Raw genomic sequence first — 19,004 nt, 5'->3', positions numbered from 1 at the left:
CCAACGTTCTGAATCCCTAGCGACCGTTACTAGCAACTAAGGCCAGAGTCCGAGAAGCAGCCGGCTCCAGCGCTTGGGAGCCGCAGCGCCTCAGCCTACGCATGCCCGGGGCTCTGAGCCCCTCGTCCGATCTGATTGGACCGAGGAGGAAAGGGGGCGGGAGGCCCCAGGCGGAGGCGCGCGCGCAGGCCGGCCCTGGGTTCTCGCGGTGGCACCTAGCGGGCGAAGGGGCGGGAGCTTGGCCTGGGAGCGAGGTGGGGGTGTCGCGCGTGCGCACCTCGGGAGGCGACTCTCTGGGGGCTGCTGGGAGGGCTGGGCAGTTCGAGAAACGGGTGGGCGTGTGCCGGGTGGGCGCGGGAGGGGCCTCGTGTGCGCTTGCGCGTCGGATCGCGAGCCGCGGGAGGAGGCGGGAACTGAGGAGGCGGTGGAGGGGGCGGGTCGCGTCCGGCGCCACGTCCGCAGCCAGAGGCCGCCGTCGCCAACCGAGTGTTCTGGTTCCACAGCCAGAGGAGGCGTCTCCGGAGCTCGCAGTTGACCCAGGCTGTGCCAGCCGCTCAGGCCGCCTCAGCCCTCCTCGGTGCTTCCCGGTCCCTTCGCCCGGCCCCGGCGTCGGCCCCCGACCCGGCGGTAAGTCAGGCTGGAAGGGTAGAGGGCGCCGTCTCGGCTTCTTGCCCTCCTCTCTGTTGCCTTTTTCCGTTAGCTCTTCGGCACCTCACCGCCTCATTCTCTGGGCCTGGCTGCTGGGAGTTGGGCCTTTTGGGGGGACTGAGCGGGGAAGGGGGAGGGGCGAGACGATGTTGGGGGCGGGTGGAGGTTCGTTGGCACGGTTGCCCCCTCTTACGGGTCTTTTCCTCCTCGGTGGTTTGAGATTGCGACCCTTCTTGGAAGCATCTGCCTGACTTCTTAGCTCCTGGGGTGTCGGGTTGGGGGAATGGGGGTGGGAGGGCGTCAGCAGCCTGGGAGATGAGAGGAATGTGGCACAGAGCCTGGGTGCTGGGCTTCCCCGCCCTGCTAACTCCTAACCTGTTGATAAATCATTCTCTTGGGTTCAGGTCCCCAGTGGGCATTCACCGTGTTCTTCACAGGTAGCCCTACCCGCCCCCTCCGTGCATAACCTAAACTTGAAAATGTAGCAATGGAGAGAGACGCTGATGGCACCGGGGGCTGCTGGAGCACCCATCAGTGCCATCATTGACTTCTGAGTCTAAATAAAATTCGTGTCTGCTATATACACACGCATTCTCAAGTCTGGTCCCCAGGTTCCTACTTCCAGTCAGATCCTCTTTCCTAAACAGATCTCCTCTTATATGTTAGAATAGGAATTCTGGAACCCTGTGGGAGTGCGGGTGTGCTGGGTGTCCAACGTGGAGCGGAGGGAGGAGGTGCTGAGCTCAGACCTAGCCAGGGCTCCTCCAGGGTCATTTTCTGCTTCTCCTGCCACGTCACTCCCTCTGGTAAAGAAGAAGAAGAAGAAAAAAAAAGTACTTGCTAGTGCTCAAAGGGATCCGTGGGGGTTGAGAAGGGGCCACTGGGAAAGGTTTCGAAACACCTAGAGAAAGAGGAGAGTTTGATTTATTATGTCCTTGTGAGCACTTGTGCTGATTCTAAATGAAAATACTTAATTTACTGTGTGCGATTATTTGCTATTGTTTAACCTATAAAACTTGCACTGGCGTGGGTGCTCTAAAGGGCTTCCCAAGAGTATTGATATCATTCCATCAACAGGTATATATGTGTGTGTACGTGTCCACGTCTGCGTTTTTAAAGAAAGAGGGAAGTAACCTTGAATAAACCCTTATGCATCCTGTTTTGATTTTTTTCCACTTTCATTTCTTTAGTTTTTGTTATAACGTGTACTGGAAACCAGGTTCAATAAAAATATGCCCATATGTAGAGAACATCGTTAGAAAAGTTATTGTGTGAGGTCCATTTTTTCAAAGTCCAGGAATGTCTTTACCTTTCTTTGTTTCAGTCATTGAGTATTTGCTGTTTTTCCTCTTTCTGAAGGTATCTTACTGCATTATATATAAACACCCTCAGAGTAGGCCTTTACATACTTGTTCAGGCTGAAACCTCAGTGCCTAACACAGTGTAAACCTCAGTGCCTAACACAGTGTCTGACCTGTAGGGACACAGATAGCTGTTGAACTAATGAGGAATAATTTAGTGAAAATGAGTGGTGTACTGGTTTGATAGCTTACTGTAATTCTGCTTGATGTTTCATTTAAGGGCTACACTTAAAAATTGCCATTTGATAGTGTCTAGTCGTTACTTGTCAGGAGATGGTCATTTATAGGTTTTACTGGCAGATTACTTTATTTCCCTGCTAGATTCAGTGCATTTCTTATAGTTTACGTGTTGTTGATTTAATGGGCAGGGGCCATTTTTAAAAGCAGCCTGTTCAGTATAGTTGGTTAAGTAGAGAAGCCTAAAAATAGTAAGTTGGTGTTTTAACATACACTGTTGATGTGTGTGAGTTAAAGCTCTGTATAAATACATTTTTGAAACTCCTCGTAGTTATTTAGCAAAGAAACTAAAACATGGGAATGAGGATGTGGCGGAGTCCCTATATATAGAATGTGTAGAAGAATTTAGCTAATTCATTTACAGTCTTTTTCTTATAAGGAAATTGGCACTTACTGTTTAATAAGAAATTTTTGAAGTGGCTTTGAAGAAAAACTGTTGTGCACTGTATTTTGTGGTTAGGCTTCACAAACAGTGTGTTAGTGCTCTTTAACTTCCCTTGGTACACAGAGGGTTGTTGAGCCATAGGCACACTTGAGTACTGTTTTCAGATTTTGTTTTTATGATCAGTGAAAACTTTATATATAAAATGTTACAGATATCCACAAACAACATTGATTCATTTGTTTTCTTTTCTTGCCTTTTTTTTTTTTTTTAAGAAGGGGGTCCATAGAGGCATTTGTTTACTTATTTCTATTATTAGAGGAAATTATCCTTTGGGGAATAGTGTTGTTTTAAATCCTTGCTCAATGTATTTGCCAGATGCTATATCTATGATACTTTTGTACAGGACAAGACTTATTTCTCCTTAGCGTGAAATGCTTAAAGGAACTGCTGATATATTGCAGTCTATAGAAAAGAAGTCTTTCACACTTCACAATGTCTTAAAAAAACATTTATGACTAGTTTTAGTTGGTACTTTAAATAGTTTGTTCGTATGTCAGGACCAAATGGTAAAACTGATTTATGTCCATAGAATAAGTTAAATTATTTATCCTGATCTAATGGCTGTTTTTTGTCTTTATTGCCTTCCTTAGAAAAGTATTTTTTTAGTAGAAATTTGTGTGCATTATGAGTTCCTATACTTTTTTTTTTTGGCTTATGAATGAAACTAAATTGATAAAGTGCAGGAAAAGTATATCCCTACTGGATTGTAAACTCTGGCTTAGAGTAGTCCTGTGTGTATGTGTGTGTGTGTGTGTGTGTGTGTGTGTGATCACACTGAAGCCTTTTGTGCCTAGCAGGGTGCCTGGCACATAGCTGGAATCCAAATATATGTTGAACAAATGGCTCAATGAGTCTAGGGCAGATGGTTTGCGTAGAATTTAATACTGTTGTGTACGGCTAACATTTTTTGATAGTCCTTTTAACACTCTTACTGTCAATTATTTGTCTTCACATGTATACATTAAATTTTACCTCTTCAGTTTTGGAGATTAGAGGTATATTTGTCTTCACAGTTCCCAGTAGAGAAAAAAATGTGATGATAATGAACAGGGTGGAAATATAAAAAATATTTCTAATGATAAAGTGATAATATCCATAAAGAGGTAATATCACTAAAAGTTTGGCACATATATGCATGTAGAGGTTGGGAATGGCTTATGTGAGTAAAAAGTATAGATGGCATTACAAATAGTTAAGGATTTTAGCAAAAATACCTTTATCAAGTGACTTGGCATCTTTATTAGGGATTCAGAAAAATATATTCCATATACTTAGAGCTTTTACACAATTTTTATTACCCTAGGAATTCTGTAGGAATTTTAATACTACATACTTGCTGTTAATATGTGTGATGTATAAGAAACTTAAACATTAAAATATATACATACACACACCAGAGAAGAAAAAATAATAATCTCTGTGGCCTCGTAAGGTTTTCAAAGCCAAGTTCTGGTTTAGGTAGTCAGGCTTCTGGCTGGCTCAGCTCCAGGTTTTCTGTTTTATCGTTTATTGATAGGTCTGTATGTAACTATTGGTAAATGTACCTGTGTTTTTGTATAATAGTATTGAGATTCCTACATTTCAGACTCTTCTACCAAAAATATTCCTAATTTAAGAGCAGAGTAAACTCATAGGGGAGGTGGTAGTGTGGTTGGGCAGGGAAGGAAGAGCTGGTAAATCTGAGACTAAAGAAGCTGCAGGCAAGAATGAAATTTCTTAAAAGTCTAGTATCTTAAAAAATTCCCAAGCACTTTTCATTTAACTTTTTGATTAGTGTATATTTAAAAGCAGGAGTTCCCTTGTTACATAGCAGATTAAGGACCTGGTGGTGTCACTATGGTGGCTCTGGTCACTGCTGTGGTGCAGGTTTGATCCCTGGCCCAGAAACTTCCACATGCCATGGGTGTGGCCAAAAAACAAGAATAAAACTATTTTAAATTACTGTGTAGTAGAAGTCATGCATCATGTCTCTCCTGTGGTTCTTGAAGCCCCTGGCATACCTCTGCCTATTCTTAAAGAGGTACATTTGAAGAGCACAAATCTAGCTTTAATTTTTTTTAAACCAAAAATTTAGACCATAATTAGTATGCATCTTGTGATGCTTAAAGTTAATGTGAAGGCAAATGATATTTTTCATCCCACTTATTCCACAAATACAGTGTGTCAGTTTACAGCCAAAACATGTACTAAAAAAAATGGGGAATATTAATGAAATTTTCAAATTGCAAGCCAGGGAAAATTGCAATAAAAGTGGAGAACTTGGGAGGTGTGAACAGGGTAGGGGAAGGTGGAGAAACATAACCGTGAATAAAATTCTGTTGTCATTTTCTTCAGCATTTAGTGATTCAAGAACATTATTTTTTAGGTGATCAACTTGATTTGATGATTAAAAACCTACAATAACTCTAGATAGATGAACTGCATCATCTTTAAAAATATCCCTTATGAATATCACTGATTTCTAAGATTTAAAAATATCTATTTTTCTTTAATTTCAAAAACAGTACATGTTTTATGGTATAAAATTAAAATATAGATATTAAATGTATATATTTATTTATAGATATATATCCATTTCTCTCTCATACATGTATTTCCACCCCCTAGTGGCAGTCTTTGTTATCACTTTCATATATTTACTTTCCATCTTTTTATGTGTAGTTAAAAAAAATGTGTTGGAGTTCCTGTCGTGGCTCAGTGGTAATGAACCCGACTAGTATCCATGAGGATGTGGGTTTTTTTCTCATATATATATGTACACTTTTTTTCTTTTTAGGGCCAAACTGGGGCATATGGAAGTTCCTAGGCTAGGGGTCGAATCAGAGCTGCAGCTGCCAGCCTACACCACAGCCACAGCAACGCCAGATCCAAGCTGCGTTTGTGACCTACACCACAGCTCACGGCAACACCAGATCCGTAACCCACTGAGCAAGGCCAGGGATTGAACCTGCAAGCTCATGGTTCCTAATTGGATTCATTTCCACTGTGCCATGATGGGAACTCCTGATCTTCATAAATTAATGTCTGCATCATGTGTATCTTTAGGAAGCTTATAAAATCATCATCTTGCCTTCCTGAGGGTGTACTCATTTGATTATTTTTGCAGGCTTCTCTTTTACTCACCTTTTAAATAGGACAGTCCAATAAATCTTATCAGCCTACTCTCTTACTGCTCTTTTCTTTGATCATATCACCCACACCCTGCAGCTTCAGCTGTCACTTCAAACCATTCTCAGGACCTTAACTCTAACTCATACATCATCCTGAGTTTCAGGCCCTTTAAATCCAGTTGCCTGCAAAGCATCTCTGTGGATGCCCTGAAGGCATCTCAGATAGCTGTTTAAAAACAAGTCCTTTAACAAGTCCTAAACCTATAGTCAACAATAATAATGTACATTTATTTGTCAGAGGGGAGACCTTATGTTAAGTGTTCTTACCACAATAAAATAAACATTCTTTAAAATGTCCATCTTCTCTCAGAACTTGTTTCTCCTGTCCTGTCCCGTCATCATTTCTATTTAGTTGTGCACTCTAGAAGTTTTACATTCTATATTCTCATTTTATCTCACATTAATATTCAAGTTATATTCTACTTCATATAAAAAGTTGAAGGAGTTCCCATGTGACTTATTGGGTTAAGGATCTGACATTGTCATTGCAGTGGCTCATATTGCTGATGTGGCGTGGGTTTGATCCCTGGCCTAGGAACTTCCATATGTTGCAGGCATGGCCAAAAGAAAAAAATAAAGAAAAGGAAAAAATTCAAGTATTTGAGTGTCCGCATAAGGTATTGAATAAGACTCTGAGAATGGATCAATGACAAAACCAAGCTTTGTTCCAACAGAGCATACTTCTAGTTGGGAGAGACACAAAGTAAACACACATACACAGTATGTATCTGTCAAGTGACAATAAGAACAATGAAAATAGAGCAGTGCTAGATGAGTGATAGGGAAAGGAGTGGAAGAGTGCCAAGCTATTACATGATGGTTGGGGAAGAAGGGGGCATCTGCACAAAGACCTGAAGGAAGTAAGGAAGCAGGCCACGTGCATATATTAACGAAGAGCTTTCAGCAGATGAGCACATGTTGTCAGGCTGGAGTGAGCAAGAGGCAGAATTGTGGGAGACGATATCAGAGTATTAATAAGATGCTGGGCTCTCAAAGGCGAAGGGAAGGACTCTGGATTTTATTCTGAGCAAAAGAGGAAACACTTGGAGGATTATAAGCAGAGTATGATATGGCTAGACTGAAGGGAGAACAAAGGTGGAAGGTTGGAGGCCAGTCAGGAGATTTTGTAGGAGTCCAAGTAAGAGATTATGATGGTTTAGTCAAAAGTGGCAGCAGTAGAGATGATGAGTAGTAGTTGTATCCTGGATTTATTTAGGTAACAGAGTTTACCAGTGATTTGATTGGAATGTAAAAATAGAGGTCCAAATATTTCCTCAGGAAATGGCAGCATTCAGACTGTTATTGCATCTCATTGGACATCTAAGGTAGCCACTTATTGTATTTAGTCTCTCTGTCCTTCCCTCTGATCTTGATTCAGTTAGCTTCTTAAAATGCAGATCTGACAGTGTTAGCTGATGGCTCCTCATTGCCTACTGACAGGAGAATAAATTTAGATGAATTTGCATATGTCTTTTATGCTATCATAGTATAAAGCAGCTCTCATCTGTTAAAATGATGGTCTTTTTTAAAAAATTACAAGACGTGGAAAAAATTAAGTTTCTTTAAAAAGGGATTTCTGTTTTAGGAGGAGAAGGTAAGACTTGGTAAGGATTTGTGGGATAGATACAGAAAAGTATGCAGTTATTATCATGCCCATTTTAAAACTCCAGCTAAATATGTAAGAGGTGTATGTGTATGTAATCTCCCATATGTCTGTATTGTGACATCTCTTGAGTAGCTGATCAGCTAGGTGATCTCTTGGAATACAGACACTGGGAACACAGTGATGAGTAAGCTAGACAAAGTATCTTTCCTTTTGGAATTATCAGTCCAGTGGAGAAGAAAAGTGGCTCCAAAATGGTCATTCCTTGGGAAGAGACACACACTCCTGGCAGTTTTGCCAGAAGTTTCTCCATGTTTTGTTTTGAGTTGTAAAATAGGATTCTTATATAAGAGTTAGGGCCAGAACATCTTTTTTTTTTTTTTTTTTGCTTTTTTAGGGCCGAACCTGCAGCATATGGAAGCTTCCAGGCTAGGGGTTGAATTGGAGCTGCAGCTGCCAGCCCTACACCACAGCCACAGCAATGCAGGATCTGAGCCGCATCTGTGACCTATACCACAGCTCACAGCAACATGGGATACTTAACCCACTGAGCAAGGTCAGGGATCGAACCTGCATCCTCATGGATACTAGTTGGGTTCATAACCTGCTGAGCCATAATGGGAACTCCCAGGGCTAGAATATCTTTACTTTCTGTTTTATATTTCCTGAACAGCAAGGATCTCATGAAGATTTTTTATCCTCAGCTATATAGTTCATAGTCAAGTTGGGATTCAAACTCAGCCTCTCTGATCCCAGAACTTTAAACACTATGCTGTGTAGTTTCTCATGATCTTACCGTAATGATAAATAAAATAAATATAAATATGAATGGAAATAAATTGAACTTTCTGATTTAAGGGAGTTTTAAAATTAAGGCATATCAGTTAGGAACTCCTCCCTGTAATGAATCAGCTGATATTCTTTCAGATTTTTTGGTTTGTTTTTGTCAGAGATTACTATCTTTACTGTTACTTTTTAAATCTTAAGCGAATATGGGATGCTATGCTAAATTCACAAACCAGACCAGCATAAGATTAGGTGCTTTTGATCAATGGTCTGAATCACGGTTTTCACTAGAGCAACTAAAAAAATATTTAAGCACAGGACATGTGCCACTGGACACTGTAGGGTATAGTGAAGTCCTATCTTATAGGTTTTAAAGGCATTTCAACTTGAATTACACAAAGGTAAATTACCTTTGAAAAATCCCACTTCTCACTACTGCCTGTACCACCCTCATTTGCCACCAGTGTTTTTTGCTTGGATTATTGAAATATAGATGGAAATATGAATGGATTTTTGTTTGATCATCTGGTGCTTAAAAGCAGTAGGACACATAAAGGAAAGGGGAACTTCCCTGACCCTCTGACCACTTAAAATTAGTTCTGATAAACTGCAATACTTAAGAACCTTGAAAACATGATGTTGTCTTGTAATAGGTCTTTCTATCTCTGTTTTTGCTTTCTGATTGCTTGTTCTCCCCACGGAGCCGTAATGGTCTTTTAAAAGTCTAAATCAGCATACATCACCCCTCTAGTCAGTGCCTTTCACTGGCTTCCCATCTCAGAGTTAAAAGGTAACTGGCACCATGGGCTGTAAAGGCTATGCCATCGAGACCTTGTTCTTTGACCTCCTCTCCTACTGCCCTTTGCTGCGGCCCCTGGCACATTTTTCTGGCTGTTCCTTCTTGCTCGTTGTAAGCTCCTACCTTAAGATCTTTGTTGTTACTGTCTTTTCTGTCCTGAGGGCTGCTGACCCAAATATCTTCTATCTTTACGTCCTTTGGGATGTCACCACACTGAGGCCTTCATAGGCTGCTGTTTAAAATATCACATCCTCGCCCCCCCCTTCCATCCTTTTTCCTACTTACCATTTAATACTGTCTGACATACAGTATATTCTTTGTATATTATTGTCTTCCCACTAGACAACATGGGATGTTCATGATAGCAGAGATTTTTGGATCTGTATTGATTAGTTATATCCCGTGCACCCAAAACATGACCCCAAATAGATACACAATTAATAATTTGTTAATTAATCAATATATAGAAGATATAGAAGTATATTGTTAGTTTTCACAGTGTTCTTTTTTCCCCAGCTTTGTTGAGATATAATTGATGTAAAACATTGTGTAAGTTTATAGTGTATAATGTGATGGTTTTGATACACATTTATATTGCAAAATGTTTATGAGAGTAAGGTTAACACATCTTTCAGCTCATAAAATTACCTTTGTTGTTATGGTGAGGACATTTTAAGACCTACTCTTAGCAACTTTCAAGTATACAATGCAGTATTATTAACTGTAGTCACCATCCCGTACATCAGATCTTCAGGATTTATTCCTCTTTTATCTGAAAGTCTGTACCCTTTGACCAATGCTTGCTTCTCCCACCCCATGCCCACAGCCCCATGCAACCACCTTTCTGAGTTGGGCTTTTCTAGATTCCACATAGAGGTGAGATTATATAGTATTTGGCTTTCTCTGTCTGAATTATTTCACTTAGAATAAGGTCCTCAAGATTCATTTGTATTGTTGCAGAAGCAAGACTTTACAATATTCTTTTAAATCTTTGTATATGTACAGATACAGTAAGTTAGGCTCCATGGTTTTATGACTAGGATATACTTAGTTGACTGCTGGGATCACAAGCCTAGTTTCTGGCCAAGCAAGAAAGCTTTTAGACCAATCTTGACTTGTTTTAATCTTAGTCAAGTGAATATAAAAGCAAATATTTTAAGATAGCAAAGGAAGTTTGGAAAAGTTACTTTTTTTTCATTCCAACATAGTTTATTTCTTAGCCTACTTTATTACTTGTACTTAGATGTAATCATAATATATATGTATTTTTTTTTCATGGTAGATTTTGAATTCTTTTGCTACTTCTATTTATAAGGGCTCTAAAAATAACAATAAGAAAGTAATCACAATCCTTCTCTTAGTAATTTAGATTTATCCTGTCATCTTTCTAGGAAAGAATACCATGTTTTTTAGAACATTTTTAGATAGAATATGTATTTTAGTTTGTAGCATAGGTTTTTCTCTTAAGTCTGTTGTGAAATAAATTACAGTTAACCGGTATTCTGTAGGAAGAAGCACTTAAAATTTTTGTCGCTAACTCCCACTTTCCAACTAACTTTTTTTTTTTTTTGGTCTTTTTAGGGTCGCACTAGCAGCATATGGAAGGTCCCAGGCTAGGGGTCCAATCAGAGCTACAGCTGCCTGTCTACACCACAGGTCATAGCAACGCCAGATCCTTAATCCACTATGCATGGCTGGGGATTGAGACTATGTCTTCATGGATACTAGTCGGGTTCATTACTACTGAGCCACAACAGGAACTCCCTCCACTGGTGTAATTAAAAGTATTTTTTTTTCTTTTTGGTATTTTTGTCTTTTCAGGGCTGTATCTATGGCATATGGAGGTTCCCAGGCTAGGGATCGAATCAGAGCTGCAGCTGCCAGCCTACACCAGATCCACAGCAACACGGGATCTGAGCCACATCCTTGACCCATACCACACAAGGCAACTTTGTGTCCTTAACCCTTTGAGCAGGGCCAGGGATGGAACCCAAGTCCTCATGGAGACTAGTCGAGTTCATTAACCACTGAGCCATGACGGGAACTCCCTGAATAAAGTTAGGTCTTAATTGAGTATATGATAAGAGGTAGTCTTACATATTGAAGTTGTAATGAAATATTTGTGTTGTTTTTTTTTTTTTTTAGGAAATCATGAATCAGGCAGATAAAAATCAACAAGAAATCCCATCATACCTTAGTGATGAACCACCAGAAGGTAAATATGCGTCTGTAACACTAAGAATGGAAAAAATATCCTAGTGAATTAAGTTCTGATTATTTTTTTATTAAAGTTATACCCTGGCTTGTCAGTGAATGCGTTTCAAAAATAATTACAGGTAAATATTTTTAGCCTTTAGTAAAAAAAGTTATTGGTGAATGGGGATACAATATAACTTTTATTGTAGAAGATGCTTTTGTTACTCTTTTATCCTTTTAAGACCATTTCACAAGTAAGAGTATCCTTTCATTTGTAAAGAGTCAGATGGGGTGCAGAGGAAGGACAGACTAGATTAAATTTTTTTTTTTTTGTATTTTTGTCTTTTTAGGGCCACACCTGAAGCATATGGAGGTTCCCAGACTAGGGGTCTAATTGAAGCTGTAGCTGCCGGCCTATGCCACAGCCACAGCACCGTGGATCCAAGCCGCATCTGTGATCTACACCAGAGCTCATGGCAATGCCAGATCCTCAACCCACTGAGTGAGGCCAGGGATTGAACCCACATCCTCATGGATGCTAGTCGGGTTCATTAACCACTGAGCCAAAACAGGAACTCCCAGACTGGGTTTAGTTTTGATGTCATGCATACAAAAACTCATCTCAGGAGGCACCTAAGATGTGTTGTTGAACTCCTATTATTCATTACATTATAATAGGCAGCCCTTTCTTCCTTTGTTAATACCTGGTCTTTTTTTTTGTCTTTTCTAGGGCTGCACTCGTGGTATATAGAGGTTCCCAGGCTAGGTGTCTAATCAGAGCTATAGCCACCAGCCCATGCCAGAGCCACAGCAATGCTGGATCCGAGCCACATCTGCAACATACACCACAGCTCACAGCAACAGTGGATCCTTAACACACTGAGTGAGGCCAGGAATCGAACCCGCAACCTCATGGTTCCTAGTTGGATTCGTTAACCACTGAGCCATGACGGGAACTCCAATACACGGTTTTAGGGTCTGATTAATTCATCTTTTAGTTTGGAAATTGTGACATCAAGAATAATTTTATTCTTACCTTTACTTCAGAAATCAGTGCATACCTGAATGTCCTGAGTGTATACAGAAAGTAATTAGCCGGATTTCGTTTTTGCTGTTTGTTTTTTAGGACTAGAACTAGAGTTTTGAAAAGATGAGTTAGGGCGTGATGAGGAAGTTAATATAACACTTGTGAGAAAGTAGTCAGGAAAGGGATAAAGGCCATCCAGGAGTATGACTGTCAAGGAGAACAGCCTCAGGAATGTCTTGATGTGGCAGCCTGCTAAACAAAAGTAGTCTGCAAAGTGCTTAATTTAAAAGGTGGTAATTAAGAGTACACTATGGGAGTTCCCTTGTGGTATGGCAGGTTAAGGATCTGGCATTGTCACTGCAGTACCTTAGGTCACTGCTCTTACATGAGTTCAGTTCCTGGCCTGGGAACTTCCACATGCCATAGATGTGGCCAAAAAAATTAAAAAATAAATGAAGAGGTAGTTAAAAAAAAGTACACTGTAATTAAAGTGATCAAAAGCATTAATTATTTATCTAATTTGACTAAGAATTATCTTCATTAAATGCATGTACACCAAATATGGCCTAGCAGGATAATACCAATGAGGTATTTATCATTTTTATCCTCATATCAGGATTGTCCCTGTTTTCCCCTAATGTTACTAATCTTGATTACAAAAGAATCACCACTTATGTAATCCTTTCCATCATAATTTTAAAATTAGCATATTCAAGTGATTATGCCTTAAGTCTTTTATTTTGGCTATTTAAAAATTTATATTAACTGTGCCTACTCAGTTAATAGTTTCAATTAAGAAGTTGGTTTTATAAATTTAGCCATTGCTGTATCTTTATCAGTGAGCTATTTTGACTAATCAGTGAGATTTTCCTTCTTGTGTTAAGATGTGAAATCTTGAAAAGAAAATCTTACTCAAGGTATACTTGTACCTTGTGTGTTTTAAAAAACTCAATTTTCAGAATTTTTTTCTCTTTCAAGTACTGTTGGTTTCCCAATGTTATCTTCTCTGATAATCACATTCTGCAAGGACTTAGTAACTTTGGTGGTTTTAGTTGGGCCCTCATACCCAAGAATTTACCTTTTTTTTTGTGACGTTGTATACCTTTTTAAGTGAGTATAGCCTTAGTTGTATAGTTACCAAATATTTTTCATGATGTTTAAAAAAATAAAAACACCATTGCTTACATGTTATTTGCTGTCTATGGCATTAGATTATGAAGGAGAAAAGAGCCATATGTGTTTGAGGCTGGCAGAAGTAAATTTTTTTGAAATCTTCTGCTAATCATTTTATGCTGTAGTTAGGGATGACATACCAATTTAAGTGACTCTATTAAACAAACCAAAGAGAACAAACTTATGGCAAATCTGAATTTTTCATATTGTTACATTTTCTGGGAGCATTTGAAGAGTTTTTTTTTTAATACACTAGATACTATCTTCTATAAAAATCACTGAGGTAATGAAAGTATTAACCATAGTTCTAGTTTCTTCACATTGTAGAAAAGATTTTATGTAGGTAACACAATTTTAAGTGGTGACAATTTTCCTGTTTTTACATATAAACATTAGTTCTTTAAACAGGTTATTAAGGAGCACATAGAGTAAAAACCTAAATGTATTTAAATTAGTAGTTCTCAAATCGTTTGGTGTCAGCATTCTTTCTACTTTCAAAAACTGAAGTCTCCAGAGAGCTTGTGTCTTTGTTGATTATTTGCCATATTAACAATAAAAATAGAAATTAAGTATTTGAGTCATTAAATAAATTCAAATTCCATTACATATTAGCATGATTAACATATTTTTTGAAAAGCAACTATTTTCCAAAACAAAACAATGTGAACAAAGTAACAATGATTTAAAATTTTTGCAAATCTCTTTAATGTTTGTATTAATAGAAAAGAACTAGAATCTCACAGACTGCTGTGTTTGGTCTGTTGCATTTACTACACATCATTTAGCTTCAGGAAAATTAAGTTGTGACTGGTGACAAAATGAAAGTGAAAAGACAAGTGACGCATTAGATTAGAATTATTATGAAAGCTGTTTGTATCTCTGAAATGGTCTTGGGGGTACTCAGGGGTTCCAGGTCATATCTTGAGAACCACTGCTTTTGATGAAGAAGGTAGTTTCAGTAATGATTGGTTGAATTCTGTCAAGGAAATAAAGGCTAAATGTATTTATCCTTTTATTTTTTAAAAATTTTTTGGCTGTGCCTGTGGCATATGGAAGTTCCTGGGCCAGGGATTGAGCCACTGCGGGACAATGCCAAATCTTTAACCCACTGAGCCACCAGGGAACTCCTATCTTTTAATTTTTTATGCTCCTTTTAGGATATAAAATATTTTTTATTAACAGCAACAAAACTGTAAATCAAAGAAACATTTTAAGCAATAAGATCCTGCTGTATAGCACTGGGAACTATGTTTAGTCACATGTGATGGAGCCTGACAGAGGATAATGTGAGAAAAAGCATGTATACATGTATGTTTGACTGGGTCACTGCTTTACAGTAGAAAGTTGACAATACTGTTAACCAATTATAATGGAGAAAATAAAAATCATTTTAAAAAACCAAACTTTTAAAATAGCCTTGTTTTATGGAATTTGTCTGCTCTCTAAAGCATTTTTTTCTCATAGATACTAAGACTTAGCATCTATGACTTGGACCAAGATGTTTTAAAAATGTGTACCACTATAAGGGAAGACCTTTTCGTGCCTTGATGAGATCTGCATTTATGTGGTTGACCTTACCAAAACAATCTGATTGTCAGGAAGTCTTAGGTTACTTAATGATTTGTACTTTTCTTTTAACTTAATATACTGACTGTCTTATGATATTTTCTCTTGTTAGGTTCAATGAAAGATCACCCACAGCAGCAACCAGGCATGCTATCTCGTGTGACTGGGGGTATCTTCAGTGTTACAAAGGGAGCTGTTGGTGCCACCATTGGTGGTGTGGCTTGGATTGGTGGAAAGAGTCTGGAGGTGACCAAAACAGCTGTTACAACTGTGCCTTCCATGGGAATAGGGCTCGTGAAAGGGGGTGTGTCTGCTGTGGCTGGAGGTGTTACAGCTGTTGGGTCTGCTGTTGTAAACAAAGTGCCCTTAACAGGAAAGAAGAAAGACAAATCTGACTAAAATATGGAGATATACTTGCTCTCCACAGCATTATGATGCCAGTGGCATTGAATTGCTAAATTATGGACTACAACCAAGTCACCTGTTTTGGACGTTTATCTTCTAACTGCTGTGTTGAAAGTATTGATGACTGACTGGCTTTTGTCTAAAAAGAAGAGACCAATACTAGCACAGTGTATGAAGGTTTCTCACACTCAAATTCCAGCTTTTTATCTGGTAAAATGTTACAGTTATTCAGTTGTAACTGAAAATATGGTATATTTGAATATTTACGACATGTCTTTCAGTTTAACTAAAAATGTGAAAGTTGAATTTAGTGAATGATCTTTACAGTTCCATATGTATAATGTGCCAGGTAACTCATTTGCCCCTTAAGAAGGGAACCTTGAACTACATAAACTGTACCTTTGATGTGCCTAATAGTTTCAGATGTCTTAGTTTTTTAAATAACCATAGTTGATTAGACCAAGAGGCATTCTTTTCTTATTTAAGATGGTAAAAGTAGCAGGAATTAGAACAGTTTAAAAGAGCGATTCATGGTTTTATGAGTATTAACCATCTTTTGTTAGATATGCATTATATTAATTTAATCATTGATGCCTTACAAAAGAAAACATCTTTTCTAATACCCTAAATATGTGCAGTTGTCAGGATTCTTTCAAAAGTTGTTTGTGAAATTATTTTTCCCTCAAGAATCTCAGGAGTAGTGGGTTAAAGGAATCTCTTGCTCTTAGCAGATAAGATAGTGCTTGTTAAGTGTCAGTAGTTGTAACCAAATCGTATGCTTCAGCTTTGGTTCATGCTCCATCAGTAATAAACCTCACAGTGCCTAAGGAACATTTCTTTGCTGGTCAGAAGCTATGTTGGAACAGTTTCATGGTGAGGAGGAAACATAATTTTAAGTTCTTAAAAATTACCTGTAGCATCCAAGATATAAAAAGAATTTGTCATACCTGTTTTGTCTCAAGGATGGCTCAAATTATTAGCAGTACTTCCGTTTAAAAAACACCGTAAAAGCAACTACAAACATGTGGGGCTGACTTTTAAACTGAATGGATGGGCTCTATACATTAGTTTTGAATGTAAAATTTATCTAAGTGCTTTCGATGGTGACAGGCTTTTAAAATATTTTATCTAACAAACAGTCCTTTAAAGCAACTGTAGACATTGTACCATTTCTTAAATCACCTTCCGGCGGGGACTTGAATATTTTGGTTGTGGATGATAAGTGTGTCGTGTCTTAACATCTCATCATGTCTCATTCATTCTCAAAGAATGTGGCTTAGCTGGAATTCATCTTTTTTTGTTTCATGTTAATTTTCATAAAAATTATAAAAGTGGCATATATATAGATTGGCATTTCTCCAAGCCTGAAAAAAATCCTAATTTTTTAATACTTAAGTCTGGAAATTTGCCTCCATTATGCATTTTTTTTTTTTTTTTAATGATCAAGAGGAGGAAAGGAGGTGATGCTCTGGAGTAAGTAAGTTAACAGCATTCCTGAGAACTTAAAACAGATCACTCCAGCACTCAAAGCTTAAATGTTTATTTGCAAACCACGAAGAGTTTTACCTTAATAATGTGGGTCAAATGGATAAGAACAAAGCTTAACTTATAAAAGCTTTCATAGGTACCAGCAGGGGTTTAAGTAGGTCTACAAAGGTTTTTGAACATTTTGAGCATTTCTACCATATACAAAACTGAAAAGTCATGAGGGAGCTAAATTAATTAGAAAATAAATGGTCATTTATTTCATCCAGCACAATTTAAGGTATATTTGTTGGTATATCTGGTCAAATGTCAAAATTAACAAAGGGGATTTTAAACTCCAAAATTAATGAAGAACACTGACTAATGATCTAAATAATGGTATTGGAGAATTTGTTTCCTGCTATTTGAAAGAAATTATTGCTTCATTGCTAGTTTGTATTTCTAAATTATCTTACATAGTCATAGGCTCTGCTGTGCTTTGTAACTGAGTTTCTAAATATAGATGTTAGTTTACTGTATGATTGCAATATTTATTTTCAACTTTGCTTGTCTTTAAAATTGCTTGAGGAAAAATGGTTGTAATAATTTTTGCTACAGAAAAGCCACCTGGTACAATTTATCTCATAAAGTTTGTTTTAAATTTTAAACTATAACTTTGTTCAGGAGAGGCTTTTGCAATGATAGCAGAGAATTTATGCAAATGGACAGTTAGTTATTGAGGTTCTTGTTGAAATGAACTTGCCATTTGATGATATGTACAGCTGTACCCTTGGGTCCTTTCCAGCTTATTTTCATAGACTAGCAGTTTGATCTGTTAAACAGTACTAGTTCAAGAAACTAAGGTTGTTGTATTCACTTGGAGACATCTTTTATTCATATCCTTCAAGTGGGTGTTTGGCACAATGAGGATAAACTTACGTGACCCATTTGAATGACTGATAGAATAACGTTGACATTATGAATCCTATACTTAGTGAAATGTCAGATGAAAGTAACTGATGATTGAATAAAATTTTTTTGTATTAAAGGAATGGGAAAGGAATACATGAATTTGTTAATAAAGCACCATGATCTGCAAAAGATGAACTGTTGCATAAAGATCTAAGGAAATAAAGAAAATTTTAAAACAGGGTAGTCTTAAAATTTTAGTTACATAGCAGTTCAGAAAGTACTGTAGTCAGTTTTTAAACCTTTTTGATAACTAATGTACAAACATGACAAATCATCTCCGAATATGAATTTTAATGCCAACACAACAATGAAATGCAAATATACTTTTAACAACTCCAATAAAATAAAATTAAGATTTCTAGGTTTTACCCCAGCTTGCTGAATCTCTTCAGGGTGGGCCGCAGAACTGCAATTTAACCACCTGGGTGGGTGATTCTTGGGCATTCTAAAATTTAGGAACTGATAGAGGAATTACAAAGGGGTACCCTTTCCTCTGTCTTCATGAACAGCTGTGGAACCAACTCAGATCTCTTACTAGCCAGAAAGGACTCATAGGGATGGGAACCAATCGGAGGAAGGCAGAAATTGATATTTACTAGGCACCTACTTGCCTGCCTGGCACGGTCCACACATTCTCTGATTCAATCTGTGTGAGGAAAGTATCTTTATTCCTTGTTAAAAAAATATGGAACGTGCTAACTTTCAATGTTAGTTGAATTTCCCATGTCACTTCTGAATTAGTGTAAATCACATCCTCTCCAGCTTATGTCCAGAAACAAAGGGGACCACTCAATGATTAGTCTTTTTTTAAAATGATTTATTACATTAAGACCTCATTTTCTTTTTTTTAGTTTTTATTTTTTGCTTTTTAGGGCCAAACTTGTGGCATATGGAAATTCCCTGGCTAGGGTACAGCTGCTGGCCTATGCACATATGCAGCAAGGCAGGATCCAAGTTGTGCCTGTGACCTACACCATAACTCATGGCAACGTCGGATCCTTAACCCCTTGAGTGAGGCCAGGGATTGAACCCAAGTCTTTATGGTTACTAGTCGGGTTCATAGCCCTCTGAGCCACAACGGAACCCCTCAATGATTAGTCTTTAATTTTGCTGTGGGTATTAGTACTGCCTGAATGCTTGATTTACCAGGCT

At 38.2% G+C, this 19,004-nt stretch overlaps 1 protein-coding gene across 2 annotated transcripts; it reads left to right on the top strand.

The window, feature by feature from the left end:
* Positions 1-214: 214 nt before the first annotated feature.
* On the top strand, positions 215-16,364 carry TMEM263 (transmembrane protein 263). 2 transcript variants are annotated; one of them, XM_047786472.1, is made up of 4 exons: positions 215-254; positions 504-627; positions 11,195-11,264; positions 15,124-16,364. In XM_047786472.1, exons 3-4 carry the CDS (start codon positions 11,201-11,203, stop codon positions 15,408-15,410), a joined length of 351 nt encoding a protein of 116 aa, XP_047642428.1. In that variant the 5' UTR covers positions 215-254; positions 504-627; positions 11,195-11,200; the 3' UTR covers positions 15,411-16,364. The 2 variants fall into 2 exon arrangements, with proteins under 2 accessions (XP_047642428.1, XP_047642427.1); XM_047786471.1 differs by lacking the exon at positions 215-254 and having other exon boundaries at positions 421-627.
* Positions 16,365-19,004: the final 2,640 nt, after the last annotated feature.

Source organism: Phacochoerus africanus, chromosome 7 (genome assembly GCF_016906955.1).
Source record: "Phacochoerus africanus isolate WHEZ1 chromosome 7, ROS_Pafr_v1, whole genome shotgun sequence".
NCBI lineage: Eukaryota > Metazoa > Chordata > Mammalia > Artiodactyla > Suidae > Phacochoerus > Phacochoerus africanus.
Note: the sequence above shows the minus strand (reverse complement) of the source record. Positions and strands in the feature narration are given on the sequence as shown.

What these genes read in the sequence shown, in the direction of transcription:
- TMEM263 (XM_047786472.1), top strand. Translation starts at nt 11,201, where the DNA reads ATGAATCAGGCAGATAAAAATCAACAAGAAATCCCATCATACCTTAGT. An exon ending in TAGTGATGAACCACCAGAAG is followed by an intron (nt 11,265 to 15,123) that starts GTAAATATGCGT and finishes TTCTCTTGTTAG; the next exon opens with GTTCAATGAAAGATCACCCA.